Source organism: Mobula hypostoma, chromosome 5 (assembly GCF_963921235.1).
Source record: "Mobula hypostoma chromosome 5, sMobHyp1.1, whole genome shotgun sequence".
NCBI classification, from domain to species: domain Eukaryota; kingdom Metazoa; phylum Chordata; class Chondrichthyes; order Myliobatiformes; family Myliobatidae; genus Mobula; species Mobula hypostoma.
The window spans coordinates 194,145,429-194,166,492 of NC_086101.1; the positions used below are offsets into that span (position 1 = coordinate 194,145,429).

General features: G+C 48.2%; 1 protein-coding gene across 5 annotated transcripts in view; it reads right to left on the reverse strand.

The window, feature by feature from the left end:
- Positions 1 to 7,609: 7,609 nt before the first annotated feature.
- Positions 7,610 to 21,064, reverse strand: part of dab2 (DAB adaptor protein 2) — a 114,285-nt gene continuing 100,830 nt past the window's right edge. For all 5 annotated transcript variants that reach the window (XM_063049626.1, XM_063049629.1, XM_063049625.1 and 2 more), the window contains 5 exons: positions 20,123 to 20,240; positions 17,650 to 18,273; positions 16,172 to 16,257; positions 14,618 to 14,701; positions 7,610 to 8,966 (listed from right to left, as the gene is read on the reverse strand). In XM_063049626.1, the coding sequence (XP_062905696.1) occupies positions 14,624 to 14,701; positions 16,172 to 16,257; positions 17,650 to 18,273; positions 20,123 to 20,240 (906 nt within the window). In that variant the 3' untranslated portion in view covers positions 7,610 to 8,966; positions 14,618 to 14,623. The remainder of the gene's footprint in view (positions 8,967 to 14,617; positions 14,702 to 16,171; positions 16,258 to 17,649; positions 18,274 to 20,122; positions 20,241 to 21,064) is intronic.

Below are 21,064 nucleotides of genomic sequence, written 5' to 3' on the forward strand. Positions count from 1 at the left end.
ACGTTTCAGGCCGAGACCCTTCGTCAGGACTAACTGAAGGAAGAGTGAGTAAGGGATTTGAAAGTTGGAGGGGGAGAGGGAGATCCAAAATGATAGGAGAAGACAGGAGGGGGAGGGATGGAGTCAAGAGCTGGACAGGTGATTGGCAAAAGGGGATACGAGAGGATCATGGGACAGGAAGACCTGGGAGAAGGAAAAGGGGGGGGGTGGAATCCAGAGGATGGGCAAGGGGTATAGTGAGAGGGACAGAGGGAGAAACAGGAGAGTGAGAGAAAGAATGTGTGTATATAAATAAATAATAGATGGGGTACGAGGGGGAGGTGGGGCATTAGCGGAAGTTAGAGAAGTCGATGTTCATGCCATCAGGTTGGAGGCTACCCAGACGGAATACAAGGTGTTGTTCCTCCAACTTGAGTGTGGCTTCATTTTTACAGTAGAGGAGGCCGTGAATAGACATGTCAGAATGGGAATGGGATGTGGAATTAAAATGTGTGGCCACTGGGAGATCCTGCTTTCTCTGGCGGACAGAGCGTAGGTGTTCAGCAAAGCGGTCTCCCAGTCTGCGTCGGGTCTCACCAATATATAAAAGGCCACATCGGGAGCACCGGACGCAGTATATCACCCCAGTCGACTCACAGGTGAAGTGATGCCTCACCTGGAAGGACTGTTTGGGGCCCTGAATGGTGGTAAGGGAGGAAGTGTAAGGGCATGTGTAGCACTTGTTCCGCTTACACGGATAAGTGCCAGGAGGAAGATCAGTGGGGAGGGATGGGGGGGACGAATGGACAAGGGAGTTGCATAGGGAGCGATCCCTGCGGAATGCAGAGAGAGGGGGGGAGGGAAAGATGTGCTTAGTGGTGGGATCCCGTTGGAGGTGGCGGAAGTTACAGAGAATAATATGTTGGACCCGGAGGCTGGTGGGGTGGTAGGTGGGGACCAGGGGAACCCTATTCCTAGTGGGGTGGCGGGAGGATGGAGTGAGAACAGATGTGCGTGAAATGGGGGAGATGCGTTTGAGAGCAGAGTTGATAGTGGAGGAAGGGAAGCCCCTTTCTTTAAAAAAGGAAGACATCTCCCTCGTCCTGGAATGAAAAGTCTCATCCTGAGAGCAGATGCGGCGGAGACGGGGGAATTGCGAGAAGGGGATGGCATTTTTGCAAGAGACAGGGTGAGAAGAGGAATAGTCCAGATAGCTGTGAGAGTCAGCAGGCTTATAGTAGACATCAGTAGATAAGCTGTCTCTAGAGACAGAGACAGAAAGATAGTAAGCCTCCAACCTGATGGCATGAACATCGACTTCTCTAACTTCTGCTGATGCCCCACCTCCCCCTCGTACCCCAACCGTTATTTATTTATATACACACATTCTTTCTCTCTCTCTCCTTTTTCTCCCTCTGTCCCTCTGACTATACCCCTTGCCCATCCTCTGGGTTTCCCCCCCCTCCCCCTTTCCTTCTCCCTGGGTCTCCTGTCCCATGATCCTCTCGTATCCCTTTTGCCAATCACCTGTCCAGCTCTTGGCTCCATCCCTCCCCCTCCTGTCTTCTCCTATCATTTTGCATCTCCCCCTCCCCCTCCCACTTTCAAATCTCTTACTCACTCTTCCTTCAGTTAGTCCTGACGAAGGGTCTCGGCTGAAACGTCGACTGTACCTCTTCCTAGAGATGCTGCCTGGCCTGCTGCGTTCACCAGCAACTTTGATGTGTGTTGCATAGATTGATTGTACAGTGTGTCCGTAAAGTGACGCTGGGCACAGGGGTATCTGTACATACGGTGACTGACAGGAAATGATAAAGTAGGGGTGGTTGGGGGTGTGGAGGTGTTGATCAGCCTCACTGCGTGGGGGAAGTATCTGTTTTTGAGTCTAGTGGTCCTGGTGTGGATGCTACATAGCCTCCTCCCTGATGAGAGTGGGGCAGACAGTGGTAATGGGACGAGCTTGGATGGAAATCTTGGACAGAATTGCAAAGTTGGGCCGAAGGGTCTGTTTTACTACCGTGTGATGATAATTGGTCTGTGAGTCTTCATCTTGGCAACTCATATTGTGAGAATCTGTGCCTCCAGCCCTCAGGCGCAGGGCTCCTGATTCCTTCTCCACTTTCCCACTTTCCCAAGCCACTGACTCCAACCCTCAGCCCATAAGGCGTAGGAGCAGATGTAGGCCATTCAGCCCATCAAGTCTTCTCTGCCATTCCGTCAGTCAGTCAGTGGGCGCCGTCCCCAATCCGGGGTTGGCGGCTACGCACCTCCATCTTCTTCGATCTTGCGACAGCACCGAGTGCAGCCTCTCCTCCAGTTTGTTCTCGCTGGCCACCTTGGCACCGCCCGCCGCCACCCGCTCCGAACTCGAGCCCGAGGCCGTATCGGCCTCCAGCCGCGACCGCTTCTTCGAGCTCGGCCCTTCCTTAGGCGGAGGCCTTGGGCAGGTCCAGGCACACGGGGCAGCGCCCAAGTTCATCATGTCTCTTCTAACTAGGTGCATAGCATACGATTCGTAGATACGTGGTGAGGCTTTAATCTCTTCCATGGAAGATGGCCGTTGGCTCACAAGGAGCTCGCCCGCCCTTCGTCAGGTCTTGTTTTCTTTAGTCCTGCTGGATGTCCTCACACCCTCCTCACCAGACTAAGTCCAGTGGGATTCATTCCTTCATGGCTGATTTATTATCCCTCTCAACCCCACTGGCCTGCAAAGAAACTTCTAGATGGGGCACGAGCCGATCTTTGACTCCATTTCACCAGGTAAACTGCTGAGGAGGCGTCTCTGAGCGGCCTATCGCTGTGTGGCTTGCTGTGGTAGGCGGGAAGGTGTCTGTGAGCGGCCTATCGCTGTGTGGCTTGCTGTGGCAGGCGGGAAGGTGTCTCTGAGCGGCCTATCGCTGTGTGGCTTGCCGTGGCAGGCGGGAAGGTGTCTCTGAGCGGCCTATCGCTGTGTGGCTTGCTGTGGCAGGCGGGAAGGTGTCTGTGAGCGGCCTATCGCTGTGTGGCTTGCTGTGGCAGGCGGGAAGGTGTCTCTGAGCGGCCTATCGCTGTGTGGCTTGCCGTGGCAGGTGGGAAGGTGTCTCTGAGCGGCCTATCGCTGTGTGGCTTGCTGTGGCAGGCGGGAAGGTGTCTGTGAGCGGCCTATCGCTGTGTGGCTTGCTGTGGCAGGCGGGAAGGTGTCTGTGAGTGGCCTATCGCTGTGTGGCTTGCTGTGGCAGGCGGGAAGGTGTCTGTGAGCGGCCTATCGCTGTGTGGCTTGCTGTGGCAGGCGGGAAGGTGTCTGTGAGCGGCCTATCGCTGTGTGGCTTGCTGTGGTAGGCGGGAAGGCCTCCCTTTGGATGATTGTTGATGACGTTGTAAGGTTGTGTGGCTCTGCGTTTATGGACTGTGGACTTTCTTTTAGACATGGTTTTTATATTCTGTGTATTTTATTGCCCAATCCTTTTCCATTCTGTTGTGCAAGAGGAGAATGCTTAGGGGTTGATACTCTGTTAGTTATTTGGACGGGGGAGCTGTTGTATTTGGGGGTTGATGTTCTAGCTCTGTTTTGTGGGGGGAGGGGGTCTTGGGGATTGACGGTTGGGACGCTGTTCTTTTGTGCTGGGGGGTGAGTTTGATGTTTCTCTCTGAATAACTTCCATGTTCTTTCCTTCTTTCATGGCTATCTGGAGAAGACAAATTTCAGAGTTGTATATGGATACATGCTTTGGTAATAAATGAACCTTTGAAGTCCACGCCTTTATTCATTCTACTAAAGTGCATGACCACTCACTTCCCAACACTGTATTCCATCTGCCACTTCTTTGCCCAGTCTCCTAATCCGTCCAAGTTTTTCTGCAGACACCCAGCTTCCTCAGCACCACCTGCCCCTCCACCTATCTTTGAATCATCGGCAAACTTGGCCTCAAAACCATCAATTTCGTCATCGAAATCATTGACATATAATGTAAGAAGAAGAGGTCCCAGCTCTGACCCCTGCAGAACACCGCTAGTCACTAGCGGCCAATTAGAGAAGGCTGCCATTCTTACTGCCTGACAATCAGCCATTCTCCTATCGCAGGCTGTGGGCTCCTGATTCCTTCTCCAATCCTCTTTCGCAAGCCTCTGCCTCCATTTTCACCGCAGGGAGACATTTTCTACTGTCAGCACCCTTCCTAACTCCATACAGTTCCTCCTCAGCCTCCCCTCCTGCGGGGAAAACAAGCCCTGGCCATGTTTTGGATGACCGCAGGATCTCTTCCTGCAATCCTGCCCCTTTGTTTGATGAATTGATCTTGAGATGTTAGTATCTGCATTGTTTCTAACATCTGATTTGATGGAGACAGCCGCGGGAGCATGGGGGAACATCTGGAGAAATTTCTGAAATGCCTGGTTCACTGCTGCTGCTACTGTGCGATCGAGAATCTCTGCAGGGAAGGCCCCAAAATCCTTGGCTTTGCCTGCTGCTGGTGACTGGGGCTGGAGTTGAAGCGTTCAGCAGAGATGGTGCTCGGTGTCGGAGCTCGAAGTTTTCGGACGACTCAGAGTCGGACTGTGATCAGGCATGGCAGGGAGAGTTTTCTTCCTTCTCCCGTCTGAGTGAGATGTGGGACTTTCAAGAGACTTTGAACTTTTTTACCGTGCTCACGGCCTGTTCTTCATCAAGTAACGGTATTGCTTGCACTGTTGTAACTATATGTTATAATTATGTGGTTTTTGTCAGTTTTTCAGTCTTGGTCTGTCCTGTGTTTTGTGATATCACAATGGAGGAATATTGTATCATTTCTTAATGCATGCATTACTAAATGACGATAAAAGAGGACTGCATGTCCTCATAATCTAACCTAATAATCTACTGTAATCTGCACGTTTTGGTGACTGCTCATCGAGACACTTCAAAATGAGAACAGTTGGGAACCAATATCTTGCTAGTCAGAGTCACCAACATGACCTCTTCATAACCCCAACTCTCACTCCTGCTAATTGTCATTTTCCTGCAAGAGTCATCGATCTGAAATGAAATCTGAATTCTGAAGTCTCTTTAGGAAGATACTGAAGGGTGTCAGTGGGAGGTGGTGGTTAGTGCAATTTTATTACAGCTTGGGGCACTGGGAGTTCAATTCTGACCACATCTAGAAGAAAGCTTTATAGGTCCATCCTGTGGAGCATGCGGGTTTCCTCCGGGTGCTCTGGTTTCCTCCCACGGTATGAAGACCGTTTGCTGCCTCATTCTGGGTCGTAGGTTCATTAGCCATTGTACCTTCTCCTGTGATTAGGCGAGAATTAAATCAGCAGGTTGGCAGGCTGGAAGAATCTGTTCCTTTCCTATCACTAAAAAGAAAGATTCCCTGCAGCGTAGGAGGTTGAGGGCAGATTTGACGGAGAGATACAAAATTACGAGGGGTACAAAAAGGGTGTGACTAGAACTAGAGGTCACAGGTTCAGGGTGAAGTTTGAAATGTTTACAGGGAGCATGGGGGGGGGGAATGTCTTCGCTCAGGGGGTGGTGCAAGGGTGGAATGAGCTGCCGGCAGAAGTGCTGGCTGAGGGTTCATTTTCAACATTTAAGAGACGTTTGGATCAGACGGTGGTGGGGGGGGCGGGATATGGAGGGCTACAGTCTGGGGAAACCAGACAGAATAATGGTTCACAAACAGGAATTCTGCAGATGCTGGAAATTCAGGCAACACACATCAAAGTTGCTGGTGAACGCAGCAGGCCAGGCAGCATCTCTAGGAAGAGGTACAGTCGACGTTTCAGGCCGAGACCCTTCGTCAGGACTAACTGAATAATGGTTCAGCCTGGACTGGATAGCTGAAGGGCCTGTTTCTGTGCTCTGTTACTCAATGAGTTAAGCAAGTTAGGCAGCCTGGAGGGAGAAAGCACTATTAACATTCAGGTCTAGCAATAGACCTGTCACCACACCCGGGAACGGAATCAGCACCACAATCAGGTTTAATATCACTGGCGTTCACTGTAGAATTTGTTGTTAAATGGCGGCAGCACGTGGCAATGAGAAGAGGGTCTGTCCTGGGTGGTGGCTGAGCGCATTAGGAGCCCATTTTAGAAATCCCGTTACTCAAAGCGAGCTGACACGGTTGGCCGTTGCTTGGACGTATTGTCTGAACCAAGTGCTCCCTGTAGCCCTGAAGGGACTCGGTTTGAAATGTCGACTGTTTATTCCCTTCCATAGATGCTGCCTGACCTGCTGAGTTCCTCCAGTACGTTGTGTGTGCCTGTTGCTCTGGATTTCTGGCATCTGCACGATCTCTTGTGTTTATCCACTAAGCACGGAGCATGGTGTGCAGTTCTGGATGGAAAGGATGTGGAAGCTTTAGAGAGGGTGCACAGATTGACTGGGACGCTGCCGGGATTAGAGAGCATGTCTTATCAGGATGGGTTGAGCGAATTGCGGTTTTCTCTTTGCAGTGAAAGAGGACAAGGAGCGACTCGATAGAGATATACACAAGCTAAGAGGCATAGATTGGGTAGATAGCCAGGGATTTTTTCCCCACAGGATGGGAATGGCTAATACAATGGGATATAATTTTTTTAAGGTGATTGGAGGAAAGAATGGGGGCAGGGGGAGTGCCAGAGGCATGGAGTACCCTGCTGGGGTAGTGATAGTCACATTTAAGAAACATACAGGCACATGGGTGATAGAAACATGGAGGGCTTTGTGGGAGAGGGAAGGGTTAGACTGATTAGGTGATGGTTAAATGTCGGCACAATGTGATGGGCTGTAGTGTTCTACATTCTATGCACTGGAGACTTGCTGCATCTTAGATTCTCACTCCCACCCCGGTAACAAGGACAGTTGGTCGGTTGGGACTTTACTGCCCAGGACCTTCATAACTAATGAAACACGAACTCATTGCTGGACAAACATTTACTGATGTTTCAACTACAGTACATTGTTCAATGTTTGCTTGGGCTATCTGCCCCCCCCCCAGTGTCCTGTGAAGTTTAAAGTGATGACTCAGTCGGGGGTGGGGGGTAGTGAGGGAAGTACTCTAGGTTAGTGGCTCCCAGGACTAGATAGAAAACAGACCAACTCTAATCAAAAGATAAACAGTGTTGAAACAGCCCTTTGGCCCTTCTAGTTTATGCTGACCTAAATGTCTCTTCAAACCTAGTCCTGCTTGCCAATGTTTAGCCCATAACCCACCAAACCAGAGCAACACACACTAAATGCTGGAGCAACTCAGGTCAGGCAGTATCCATGGAGATGAATTCTTTGATAATAAATGTACTTTGAATTTGAATGCACAGTTATGGTTTCAGATGAGTACCCCACATTAGGACTACAGTGGTTATGACTGGTCACTACCCGGAAGCATTGCCTGAATCGTGCTTCCTATAGTCCTGATGTAGGTCTCGGCTCAAAACGTCCACTGTTTATTCCTCTCCATTGATATGGCCTGATCTGCTAAATTCCACCAGCATTTTGCCCTGCCATTCATTATGTCCAGATTTGAGTTTCATGTCCTAAAAGCCCTTAAATGGAGAAGCCTAGTGAATACAGCCCAGCCCAGCACAGCAGTTCCTCCGGCATTTTGTGTGTGGAGCCTAGGCTTTGCTCTTCTGACGCACTTCCGGGCGTGTCAGTGAGCAGTGACTGAATAAGACAAATCCATAGCTTAAATGCTGCATTAATACATTTAATAAAAGATCACATTAGATTGGTTACAGTTACAACGGTTAAAGCTTAAACTATCTACTGATAGATCCAGTTTATTGAAGAATTTAAGATGTCGGATGGAGGCGGACTGGGGCTGTCGAGGAACTGGCGGGTGGAGTGCTGGCAAGTGAAGGAGAGATACTCATACAAACAAAGATTACCCTGGGCTTGTTATCAAATCTACACCTTTAAGATGGCAGGTATCCACGGTGAGACAACCTGTTCAGAGGCTACCTTTACAGTGGAACATCTCGATATGTTACCTTACAATCAGGCGAGCAGATCAATTGGAGTGACACGTACACTGGCTTTAAATATCCAAGACTCACCATGACAGGATCCAAAGCCTTGCACTGGGTTGATCCTGGTGTTGTTCGGGGCAGGTTTAAGTGTGACATACAGATTCAGGAGCAGCGTCCGCTGACCTGTTAGTATGGTGTGTGCATGGGAACCACTTGTGAGGATGTAGAGTTGGTATAGCAGCAGCAATATTGGTCTCACTCAAATAGCATTCATGCCATGTAAGGGCTTTAGGGTTACTCCAGTGGGAACGCTAACCGTTGGATGTCACCTAGGAGGTCCAGGGGGAATTTCATTTGGTTTAATCAGGCTTTTGTTAACCTTAGTGCTAAACCTTCCATTGAAGAGGAAGTTTAAAATACATTAAAACTGTGCAAAATTAGCATTCCCTCATCTTGGACTAGGCTCCCCGATTCCCAAGTCCTTGCCCATTGCATTTCTAAATACCTCACCACATCTGTAATCCAGGTCAGACACATGACGTACAGAATGGGACAAGGGCTAGGCATGTAGTGTGGAGATCAACCTCCGGAGAGGTTACCATGGAGATACACTTCCCATACTTGGGTTCTCTCCCCCCCCCACTTTACAATGGACCTACACATCCTCCATTGCAGGGACAGTAAATACCACCAAAAAAGCACAGATCTAGATCAACGCAAGGCACATGAAAAAAAACCAGGCAGGTCCGCAGCAGTCAAGTCAAAGGTGCTCAATACAACAGGACCACTGAAGGACCAAGAGGAAAACAGGAGCTTAAACTCTCCAGCAGACCAAAAGCCAGAGGCAGCTTGGGCAGGCTTCCATTTCCCCAGAGACAAAACACTCAGGTTTGAAAATCAGCTCCGTCAGTTGGAGTTAACTTGACTGTAGATCTGTCCAGTTGCTGCGAAACCAGTTTTGGCCAACCGATGGTCTACAAGGCTTGAAGTCCACAGGTGTGTATGCCACAGGAAACCAGTTCCGTTCGTCAACCCTTTCATTGTGTGCAAAAACCAGTTGAGAGTCAAAGTCAAATATGGGGAGGCTGGGAAGACAAAGAGGAATGTTAAGACAAAGCTTGTTAAAAACTTAGATATCACAAAATATCCCTAGCCGATTAATGGGAATGGTCACCCCAGCACAACTCTCTCCAACCGTTGGACTCCGAGCAATGTGATTAAATGAGACCATGAGATATAGGAGCAGATATTGGCCCATCAAGTCTGCTCCACATTTCATCATGGCTGATCCAATTTTCCTCTCAGCCCCAATCTCCTGCCTTCTCTCCATATCCCTTCATGTCCTGACCAACCTCATGTCTGTCAATCTCTGCCTAAAATGTAGTAAAGACTGGGCCTCCACAGTTGTCTGGCAAAGAATTCCACAGATTCACCACTCTCTGGCAAAAGATATTTTTCCTCATCTCCATTCTAAAAGGACATCCTTCTATTCCGAGGCTGTGTCCTCTGGTCTTAGACTTTCCCACCTTAGGAAACATCCTCTCCACATCCACTCTATCAAAGCCTTTCACCATTTAATAGGTTTCAATGAGGTCACCCGTCATTCTTCTGAATTCCAGTGAATTCAGGCCCAGAGCCATCACTCTTCATGTGACAAGCTATTCAATCCTGGAATCATTTCCTTGAAACTCCTGTGAACCCTCTCCTGTTTCAGCACATCCTTTCTAAGATAAGGGACCCAGACCTGCTCACAATACTCCAAGTGAGGCCTCACCAGTGCTTTATAAAGTCTCAACATTACATCCTTGCTTCTATACTTTAGTCCTCTGGAAATGAATGCCAACATTGCATTTGCCTTCTCACCACAGACTCAACCCGCAAGTTTACCTTTAGGGAATCCTGCACAAGGACTCCCAAGTCCCTTTGCATCTCAGTTTTTTTGTATTTTCTTTCCATTTAGAAAATGATTAACCCTTTAATTTCTTCTACCAAAGAGCATGACCATACATTTCCTGACACTGTATTCCATCTGCCATTTCTCTTCCCATTCTCCACATCTGTCCTTCTGCAGCCCCTCTGCTTCCTCAAAAAGTACCTGCCCCTCATCCTGTCTTCATATCATCTGCAAACTTTGCAACAAAGCTATCAATTCTATCATCAAGGTCATGGACATATAATGTGAAAATAATTTATCCCAACACAGACTTACTGCATGTGAAACAACACTAGTCACCAGCAGTCTTCCTTCATTCCTGCTCTGCCTCCTTCAAATCAACCACTGCTTTATCCATGCTGGAATCTTCCCTGTAATCCCAAGGGCTCATAGCTTGTTAAGCAACCTCATGTGTGGCAGTTTATCAAAGGCATTCTGAAAATCCAATTACACAACATCAACTGACTCTCCCTTGTCTATGCTGCTGTCAGGCAAGATTTTCCCTTGAGAAAACCATGCTGACTACGGTCTATTTCATCATGTGTCACCAAGTACCCTGAGACCTCATCCTTAATAATTGACTCCAACATCTTCCCCACCACTGAGGTCAGACTAACTGGTCTATAGTTTCCTTTCTTCTGTCCCTCTCCTTTCTTGAAAAGTGGAGTGACATTTGCAATTTTCCAGTCTTCTGGAACCATTTCAGAATCTAGGGATTACAAACGCCTCCACAACCTCCTTCAGAACCCCGAGGTGTACATCATCTGCTCCAGGTGACTTATCTACCTTCAGACCTTTCAGTTTCCCAAGAACCTTCTCTCTAGTTATGGTAACTTCACACACTTCATACCCCCAACACCTGGAACTTCCACCATACTGCTGGTGTCTTCCACAGTGAAGACTGACACAAAATACTTATTCAGTTCATCTGCCATCTCATTGTTCACCATCACTACCCCTCCAGCATCATTGTCCAGCAGTCCGATGTCCACTCTGGCCTCTCCTACACTTTATGTATCTGAAGAACCTTTTGGTATCCTCTTTAAAATTTTTGCAATTCAAGAGGGAGCATAACTCACATGTATCAGTATCGCAATGGAATAAAGGGAATTACAGAGGCATGAGAGAGGAACTTGCCCAGGTAGATTGGAGGAGATACTGACGGGGATGATGGCAGAGCAGAGGTGGCTGAAATTTCTGGGAATAGTTCACAAGGTGCAGGATAGATACGACCTACAGAAGAAGTTCTCAAATGGCAGGGTCGGCAACTGTGGCTGACAAGGGAAATTAAGACTGCATAAAAGCTAAGGAAAGGGTATATAAGGTAGCAAAAGTGAGCGGGAAGTTGGATGATTGGGAAGCTTTTAAAATCCAACAAAAGGCAACTAAAAAAGTTATAAGGAGGGAAAAAATTAAATACGAGAACAGACTAGCCAATAATAGAAAGCAGGATATTAAACATTTTTTTTCCAGTTATATAAAGAGTGAAAGGGAGGTGATAGGACACGAAAATGATGCAGGTGAGGTTGTAATTGGGGACAAAGAAATGGCAGATGAACTTAATGGGTACTTTGCATCTGTCTTCACTGTGAAAGACACTAGCAGTGTCCCAGAGGTCCATGAGTGTTAGGGAACAGGACTGAGTGCCATTCCTATTACAAAGGAAAAAGTGCCAGGCAAACTCAAAGGTCTGAAGGTGGATAAGTCACCTGGACCAGATGGACTACATCCCAGAGTCCTGAGGGAGGTTGCTGAATAGGTAACAGATGCATTGGTCATGATCTTTAAAGATTCTCTTGATTCTGGCATGGTCCCAGAGGACTGGAAGGTTGCAAATGTCGTTCCACCCTTTAAAAAGGGAGGAAGGCAAAAGAAATGAGATTTTAGGCCAGTTATCCTAACCTCAGTGGTTAGAGAACTGTTGGAGTCTATAATCAAGGATAAGGTTGAGGTACTTGGAGACTAATGATAAAATAAGTCAAAGTCAGCATGGTTTCTGTAAAGGGAAATCTTGCCTGACAAATCTGTTAGAGTTCTTCAAGGAAGTAACAAGCAGGGTGGACAAAGGAGAGGCAGTGGATGTCTTTTACTAAGATTTTCAGAAGGCGTTTGATAAGGTGCACACATGAAGCTGCTTAACAAGATAAAATCCTGTGGCGTGACAGGAAAGATACTGGCATGGATAGAGGAATGGCTGACAGGCAGGAGGCAGCGAGTGGGAAAACAAAGGGCCTTTTCTGGTTGGTTGTTGTATTCCTCAGGGGTCAGTATTGGGACCGCTACTTTTCATATTGTTTATCAGTGATTTGGATAATGGAATTGATGGCTTTGTGGCAAAGATTCTGGATGATATGAAGATAGGTGGAGGGGTAGGTAGTGCTGAGGAAGCGATGCGATTGCAGCAGGACTTAGACAAATTGGAAGAATGGGCAAAAAAGTGGCAGATGGAATACAGTGTTGGGAAATGTAAAAGGAACAATAGTGCGGACTATTATCTAAATGATGAAAAGGTTCAAACATCAGAGGTGCAGAGGGACTTAGGAGCCCTCTGGCAAGACTTCCAGAAGGTTAATTTACGGGTTGAGTCTGAGGTAAAGAAGGCAAATGAAATGTTGGTATTTATTTCAAGGGGAACAGAATATAAAAGCAAGGAGATAATGCTGAGACTTTACTAGTCAGGCTGCACTTGGAGTATTTTCAACAGTTTTGGGCCCCATATCTCAGAAAGAATGTGTTGTCATTGGAGGAGGTTCACAAAGAGATTCTGGGAATGAAGGGGTTAACATACGAGGAGTGTTTGGGCAGCTTTAGGCTCGTACTCACTGGAATTTAGAAGAATGCAGGGGAATCTCATTGAAACCTACTGAATATTCAAAGGACTAGATAGGCTGGATGTGGAGAGGTTTCCTTTAGTGGGAGTATCCAGAACTCGAGGGCACAGCCTCAAAATTGAGAGGTGACCCTTTAGAACAAAGGTAAGGAGGAATTTTTTTAGCCAGAGAATAGTAAATCTGTGGAATGCTCTGCTGCAGACTGGTGGAGGCCAAGTCTGTGCATATACTTAAGGTGGAAATTGATTGTTTCCTGATTGGTCAAGGGATATGGCGAGAAGGCAGGTGTATGAGGTTGAGTCGCATCTGGGATCAGCCATGATGGAATGGGGGAGCAGACTCGATGGGCTAAATGGCCTAATTCTGCTCCTTTGTCTTATGGTCTCATTGGCTAGCTTACTTTTGTATTTCATCTTTACCTTCTCAAAGACTTCTTTTTAGTTGCTTTCTGTTGGTTTTTAAAAAGCTTCCCAATCCTCTAACTTCCCACTAATTTTTGCTTTTCTGTTGGCTTTGACTTCTCTTGTCAGCCATGCTTGTGTCACCTTTCCTTCAGAATACTTGGTCTTTGGGTTGTATCCATCCTGTGCCTTCTGAATTGCTTTGAGAAATTCCAGCCACTGCTGCTCTGCCGTCACCCCTGCCTATGTTCTGACAAGATCTTCACAAAATAGACAAGAGCTTCATAAAGTAGCATCTTTTAGATTCCTTTGTGGGAATCTGCTTAAACATTAGGTTTTGATGGGAATTCAAAGCAGCTCGTGGACACAGGACAGACAATTAAGTGTTGATGTTAGTTCAGTGTCCGATGTCTGAAGTCCTTGGGTTGGCATATCCAGAAGTCAGAGGCCCAAATGTCTAAGACTCCACTGAAGGTTGGAGATCTGGAGGCAGCCCGTTCCAGAGGCACGCATGAGGGGGAAGGTCCGTTGGCTGGGAGGGAGAGAGGAAAGGGGCGTGTTCTGCCGAGCGTTGTCAGCATGCTACGCTGCTGCTGGAACCTGCGGCGACACGTTTTAATGTAGAGATACACACAGTGACAGGCCCTTCTGGCCCAAAACTACCCCACCCATTTACACCCATGACCAACCACCTACCAACCTGTAGGCCTTTGGAATGTGGGAGGAAACCCATGCGGTCACAGGGAGAACATACAAACCCCTTACAGAGAGTGGTTGGAATTAAGTGCATTTTGCCTCTGTGTCAGTTAATGCAAATAACATTTCACCGCACATGTTCCCATTCCCATTCTGACATGTCTATCCACGGCCTCCTCTACTGTAAAGATGAAGCCACACTCAGGCTGGAGGAACAACACCTTATATTCCGTCTGGGTAGCCTCCAACCTGAGGGCATGAACATTGACTTCTCTAACTTCCGTTAATGCCCCACCTCCCCCTCGTACCCCATCTGTTACTTATTTATATACACACATTCTTTCTCTCACTCTCCTTTTTCTCCCTCTGTCCCTCTCACTATACCCCTTGCCCATCCTCTGGGTTTTTCCCCCCTCCCCCTTGTCTTTCTTCCCGGACCTCCTGTCCCATGATCCTCTCGTATCCCCTTTTGCCAATCACCTGTCCAGCTCTCGGCTCTATCCCTCCCCCTCCTGTCTTCTCCTATCATTTTGGATCTCCCCCTCCCTCTCCCACTTTCAAATCTTCTTTCAGTTAGTCCTGACGAAGGGTCTCGGCCTGAAACGTTGACTGTACCTCTTCCTATAGATGCTGCCTGGCCTGCTGCGTTCACCAGCAACTTTGATGTGTGTTGCTTGAATTTCCAGCATCTGCAGAATTCCTCGTGTCACCGCACATTTTGATGTACTTGTGACAAGAAATGATTCTGACCTGAGATTGAGTCTGAAGTTGGCACTGGACTTGAGAATTAACTGGAGAGCTGGGCCACCCTGCTCAAATACAGGACGTGCAAGAGGACCCTGCTCGTAGACACAGAGGCACGGTCACATACGTACCGGGTGTTAAAGAAATGGGTTTCTGAAGTGATCTCCAAATGGGTCGGAGGATGGCTGTGGAGTGGGAGCAGGTGCGGAATCAGTCTAGAAAGCAAAAAAAAAAGACACTTTTACACCTGGGTTAAAGTAGAAATGAAAATTTATTATCAAAGTGGTCTGGTTTTCTTATACAAAGCAGACAATTAGTTTACTTTTCTCAATGCCGTTGTCAGTTTTTCATTGCATCTGTGCCTCCACGTACTCATGTATATCAAGAGAAATTTATTACCAAAGTACCTTATACTACCTGGAGATTTGTTTTCATGCATGTGATAGGAAAAATACATGTGATAGAACAAAGATCTACAGAAACAAAGACTAACAACCAACGTGCAAAAGACAAACCGCAAATTCAAAAGACACTTTATGAAGAGTTGGAAGTGAGGTTATGAAATCAGTTCAGTGTTGCAGGGAGTGAACTTACCCATGGTGGTTCAGCAGCCTGATGGTTGTAGGGGTGTACCTGTTCCTGAACCTGGCGGGGTGGGACCGTCTGTACTTTCTACCTGATGGTAGTAGGAAACCCTAGCTTCCAGAACCTTCAGACAAACACAAGGCCAAGGCCAGTCCTTGATGGGGAGGAGGCTGCACTGGGAGTGTTAGATACGACAGATGTCAGGTGAAGTGCTTACTCAACCCGCTTTGAAGGTCTGTTTGGGGTCCTGAGCGGAGGTGAGGGAGGAGCTGAGTACTTAGGCCACTTGCAGGGGTAAGTGCCAGGAGGGAGATCAGTGAGACAAGAGAATCACATTGTCGAGTCATTTCTACAGGAAGTGGACCAGGGGCTGGGAAGTGAAAGATTTGCTTCGTGGTCAAGATCCCACTGGAGGTGCGAAAGGTCACAGAGGATCACATGCTGGTACGGAGGCTCATGAGGTGGTAGGTCAGGACAAGCAGAACTCTATCCCTGTTTTGGTGGGAGGATGGGATGAGGGCAGATTCGTGGGAAATGGAGATGCAGGTGAGGACACCATCATGGAAGGGAAACCCCGCGTGTTGACAAAAAAAAGGACTTCAGGCAATTATAGTCTGCTGTCTAGGGCCAGTCAAAGAGTTCAAGTGCAGTTAATACCAGGTCTGTAGGAGACTGGTCAGCTAGCAAGTGTCAGATCCAAGGTTTGGGAGGTGGCAGCTGGACACCAGCAAGATTGGGTTGCTGGGGCCAGTATTTATCAACAAGTGAGCGACAGTCTCGGACTCCTGGGCACCAAGGCTCATATTTGGTGCCCAGGGAAGGGAGGGGGGTCCCTGCTAACTAGATCTGAGGCTCTAGACCAGGTTAATGCTAACATTCACCTCAGGTAAAGACCCCTCAGGATGAAGAAGTGCCTCTCCTGGCCTATACCACCGTTATACCATCAAAATGTCCACACGGTACTTGCACAGGGCACACACAAAACGCTGGAGGAACTTGGCAGGTCGGGCAGCATCAGTGGAGAGGATGGTTTGGGCTGAGACCCTTCATCAGAACCAGGAGGGGAAAGAAGCCAGAATGAGCTAACAGCCCGTACTCACCATGGGAGGGGCAGCAAATGGGTCTCCCATTGAATCAAAGGGATTTGGTGCGTGGGCACTCACTCTCACAGCGGCTTCCGGTAATTCTACAAGTAACGAGACAGCAAGCAGACATTGGTCAAGTGAACTTCAGGTCGTACTTGTTCTTTCTTACAGCAGACCCTCTACCCCCAGCAACCTGTCCCACCCTCAGTCCCAGGTCCATAAGAGATTGTAGCAGAGTGGGGCCATTTGACCCATCGAGTCTGCTCCTCCATTTCACCATGGTGGATTTATTTTCCCTCTCAACCCCATTCTCCTGCCTTCTCTCCGTAACCTTTGACACCCTGACTAATCAAGAACCTTGTCAACCTCCGCTTTAAATATACCCAATGACTTGTCCTCCACAACCCTCTATGGCAATGAATTCCACAGATTTACCACCCTCTGGCTAAAGAAATCCCTCCTTAATGGATGTCCCTCTATTCCGAGGCTATGCCATCTGGTCCTAGACTACCCATGATTGGAAAGCTCATCTCTTAATCCACTCCATTTAGTCCTTCCAATATTCAATAGGTTTCAATGAGATTCCCCCTCATTGTCCTAAACTCCAGCGACTACAGGCCCAAAGTCAAACACTCCTCGTAAGTTAATCATTTCATCCACAGGATCATCCTTGTGAACGTCCTCTGGACCCTCTCCAATGCCAGTACAAGTCTCCATACTCCCTCTACATCTGCTTATCTCCACCCTTCCCTGACCAGCTCTTGCTCTACACTGCCCCTTCACCTTTTACCCTGGGGATCTTCCCCTCCTTCAGTCCAGTTGAAGGGTTGACCCAAAACATCAATCATCCATCCTTTTCCCTCCACCGATACCGCTTGACCCACTGAGTTCCTCCAGCAGGTTGTTGCTCTGGAAGCTAGCGTCTGCAGTCCCTTGTGTTCCACCCTGCTCATGGACGGTTTGTCCCACTGCGATGTTGTATCCACACCAGGACCTCCAGACTCAAACTCTCATTTCCCCAAGCAGTGAGGCTGATCAACACCTCCACCCACTAACCCACCCCTCCACACCCCCAACCACCACTACTTTATCATTTCCTGTCAGTCACCTTATGTACAGACACTCCCGTGCCTAGCGTCACTTTATGGACATACAATCCATCTATGGATAGAAGCTATCTTATTTATATTTATTGTGTTTGTTTTTACTATTGTGTTCTTTAGCATAGTTTTTTTTCTGCTGCATCAGATCCAGAGGCTCTCCTTTACACTTGTGTACTGGAAATGACATTAAACAATCATGAATCTCTATTGCATACCCATCACGAAGGATGACCCATTTCTTGCCCCCCTGCTGGTGCCCCAACCTTGCCACCTTCACCCATAATTCAGCATTGATGCCAGCCCTTCCTAGATGCCCACCAACTCTCAGCTATCTTCAACCACTTCTGTACAACCTACACAAACTGTGCCTCAGATGACAAAGCCCATTACCATTGGGTTCAGCTGGAGAGATCTGACTGATGTCGAAGTCATCGTGATCGGCTATTTCCTGTGCCACGCCCACTTTGGTGCCAAAATATTGACCGAAGGCCCCGGATGCCCCGGGAACGGCTGGCTGCTCCCCTCTCCGCGCTGGAATGGCGGGCGGCTTGGCGATCTGGAAGTCCTTGAACATCTCCTTGATACTCTTCTTCTCCTTGTCTCCCAGGGGGTCCAAGGCAGTGAAGGCACTGGTGGGCTGCTTGGCTGAGTCCTGGGGTCCGGCTTGAGGGGCGGGCCGTGGAGGTGGGGTAGGCGGGGGCCCTGAAGCCATGGCTGGAGCCTGCATCATCGGAAGGGAGGGCGCAAAGGGATTGGACCCAAACGGGTGGGCTTGAGGGAGTGGCTGGCCCCACACAGGCGGTGGTGGTGGTGTCTGCACGGAGAGCTGAGCCCAGCTGGAAGGAGTTGGCGTGGCGCCAAAGGAAGGCGGTTGGCTCCAGACCACAGCGGGGCACCCTCCGAATACAGCCGGCTGCACAAAGGGGGCCGAACCACCAAGAACAGGCCCTGGAGGCAGTGGGCCAGGCTGAGCAAGCGGCTGCCCCCACGTGTTCTGGGAAGGTCCCATCAAACCTAGAGAGAGCAGAGCACAACTCAGTCAACCTGTGGACTAGGAACCACTCGGACATCACCTATTGGACACTTCTAGATGAGTTCTGGGCAGCATAGCAGTTTGCATAACTCTTAGTGTGACACTCTCCCAGCTCGGGGCGTTCAGAGTTTGGAATTTCGGCACATTCTCCCCCTGACCTTGTGGGTTTCCTCCCACAGTTTAATGATGTACCTGTTAGCAGGTTAGTTGGTCATTGGAAATTGTCCTATTATTAGGCTGGGTGGGTTGCTGGGTGGTGTGGTTTGTTGGGCTGAAAGGGCCTGTTCTATGTTGTATCTCTAAAAAAAAAGATAAATAATCAATAGCTTTTATTGCACACCCACTCCATCTGAATTGTGCACCATCACAGGAGATCCGATACCACGGACAGAGGTCGTAGTCAGTCGACATGAAAACGGGCCCCACAGTCAACTTGCCCATGTGACTGTTGCACAGCAAATTACCCCCATCTGCTCATGGTTGGCCCATAACCCTCAACCTCTGCGTGGGTTCATTTTGATTTGATTTGAAGCACGTGGTGGAAAGACGTACTGTGCAAAAGTCTTAGGCACCCTAGTGATGTAGATCTGCCTCAGAACTTTTCACCTCTATCAAATCTTCCCTCATTCTCCTGCAGCTAATATACGAGAGGAGATCGATAAGTTTGCGGCCTAAGGTGGAAGGAGATGAGTTACTAACTTCAAACTTTCTGCATTATCACTCAAAGAGTTGAACTGCACTTACATGCAACGAGAGCTGTATAACTCATCTCCGTCTACCTTAGGCCACGAACTTATCAATCACCCCTGCTGTGGACCACTTTCTGGAGGTCCAAGTCACCGACTTCTACAAAGAAGGGATCCGTATGCTCCACGGCCGCTGGACTAAGTGTGTAAACGTAGGAGGGGACTATGTTGAAAAATAACTGTGCTAGGATTTCTAAAACTGACTCCTTCTCCAGTACTCCAGCTGCAGTGCTGTCGACAAAAAGCCTTGCAGAGGGTGGTTAGGGGAGCAGAGAAGGTTATTGGGGTCTCCCTACCTTCTGTCCAAGACCTCTTTCAGAGTCGATGCCTCCAGAAGACATGGTACATCATTAAAGACCCCTCACACCCTCTCCATGAACTGTTTGTTCTTCTGCCATCAGGCAAACGTTACAGGAGCATCAAAACTAAAACCACAAGGCTACTAAACAGCTTCCTCCCACAGGCAGTCAGACTGCTAAATAGCTGCTCTACCTGACTCTGCTTTGGACACTTTTAACTTGCACTGGACACTTATAACTGATTTTAACTGACATGTGGCTGTTGTGTTTTACTATTTATTGTTATGTTTATTATTTAGTGTTGCGTGTGTTATGTTATGATTGCACTGCCCTTGAGAAACGCTGTCTCATTCTGCCCTGCAGAGCTGATGTACGGTTAGAATGACAATAAAATTTTTTGAATCTTTGAATCTTGAATCCTCTACCTGAGGCCACGAACTTATCAATCACCCCTCATATGTACCTGTAGTCTCTCCTGTCACCATGCACAGCCTGGTTGAAACATTCTGCCATACAAAAGCTCCCAGCTCACTGGCCCCAGCCTATGCAAGTTCTCAAGGTCAAGGGTCACACAGATCCCTAACAGGGGCTCCGGGGAGCCGGGACAGCAGAGAAATATGAAGGTCTTTCTGTTAAGTACAAGCCATCCCTGGTTACACAGTTCCGTGCGGTTTGACCAATGTCATATAAAGACTTGGCTCGATAAAACAGATTTGACAAGATGCTGTCTGACTTACGGAGTTTCCCCAGCACTTTGTGCGCGTACGTGTTGCTCAAGGTCTTACCTGGACCGGCCAGAGAAGATGTGGAGACCGCAACGTTGAACAGGTCCAAAGCACCGAGACCCGACGGTGCTGGAGACTGAACCACAGTGGTACTGGATACCACATTGTCACTCATGGTCTGCAAGAGATGGGAAGCAAGCCTTTCAGAGGCTGAAGGAGAAGTCCTGTGCAGGGATACAGGAAAGGTGAAGGTCTGTGGGGTCAGAAATGGCCTCCCGTAATTCGATTATACCACAACCCAGTGTAGAAATTGGCCACAGCACAAAGCCACCCAAATCTCCACGGAGAGGGTCTGGAGGTTCGTGAGAAAAATCCTGGGAACAAAAGGGTCAATGTATGTAGTATTTCATGGCTTTAGGCTCCCTGGAGTTCAGAAGAATGATGGGGGATCTCATTGAAACCTATCGAATATTGAAAGGCTTATATAGAATGGATGTAGACAGGATGTTTCCAATAATGGGGGAGTACAGGGAGTCTAGGACCAGAGGGAACAGCCTTGGAATAGAAGGACATCCCCTTAGGGCAGAGATGAAGAGCAATTTCTTTAGCTGGGGGGTGATGAATTTGTGGAATTTATTGCCATAAATTGCTGTAGGGGCCAAGTTATTGGGTATATTTAAAGCAGAGGTTGACAAGTTCTTGATTAATAAGGGTGCTAAAGATTACAGGGAGAAGGCAGGAGAATGGGGTTGAGAGGGATAATAAATCAGCCATGATTGAATGGTGGAGCAGACTCGATGGGCTGAATTTCCTAATTCTGCTCCTGTGTCTTATGGTCTGTCAGGTTGAACTTGAATTTACACATTACTGGCTTGGAATTAGCCTGAAGGACTGCAAGCCCCTCCTACAAGAGGGAAGACCCAGGCTCTGTACTCGCTGAAGCGAAGGCAGTGCTGGGGGGCGGGGCACTCACAGCATGCATTTGGCAACAAGGTTACACTA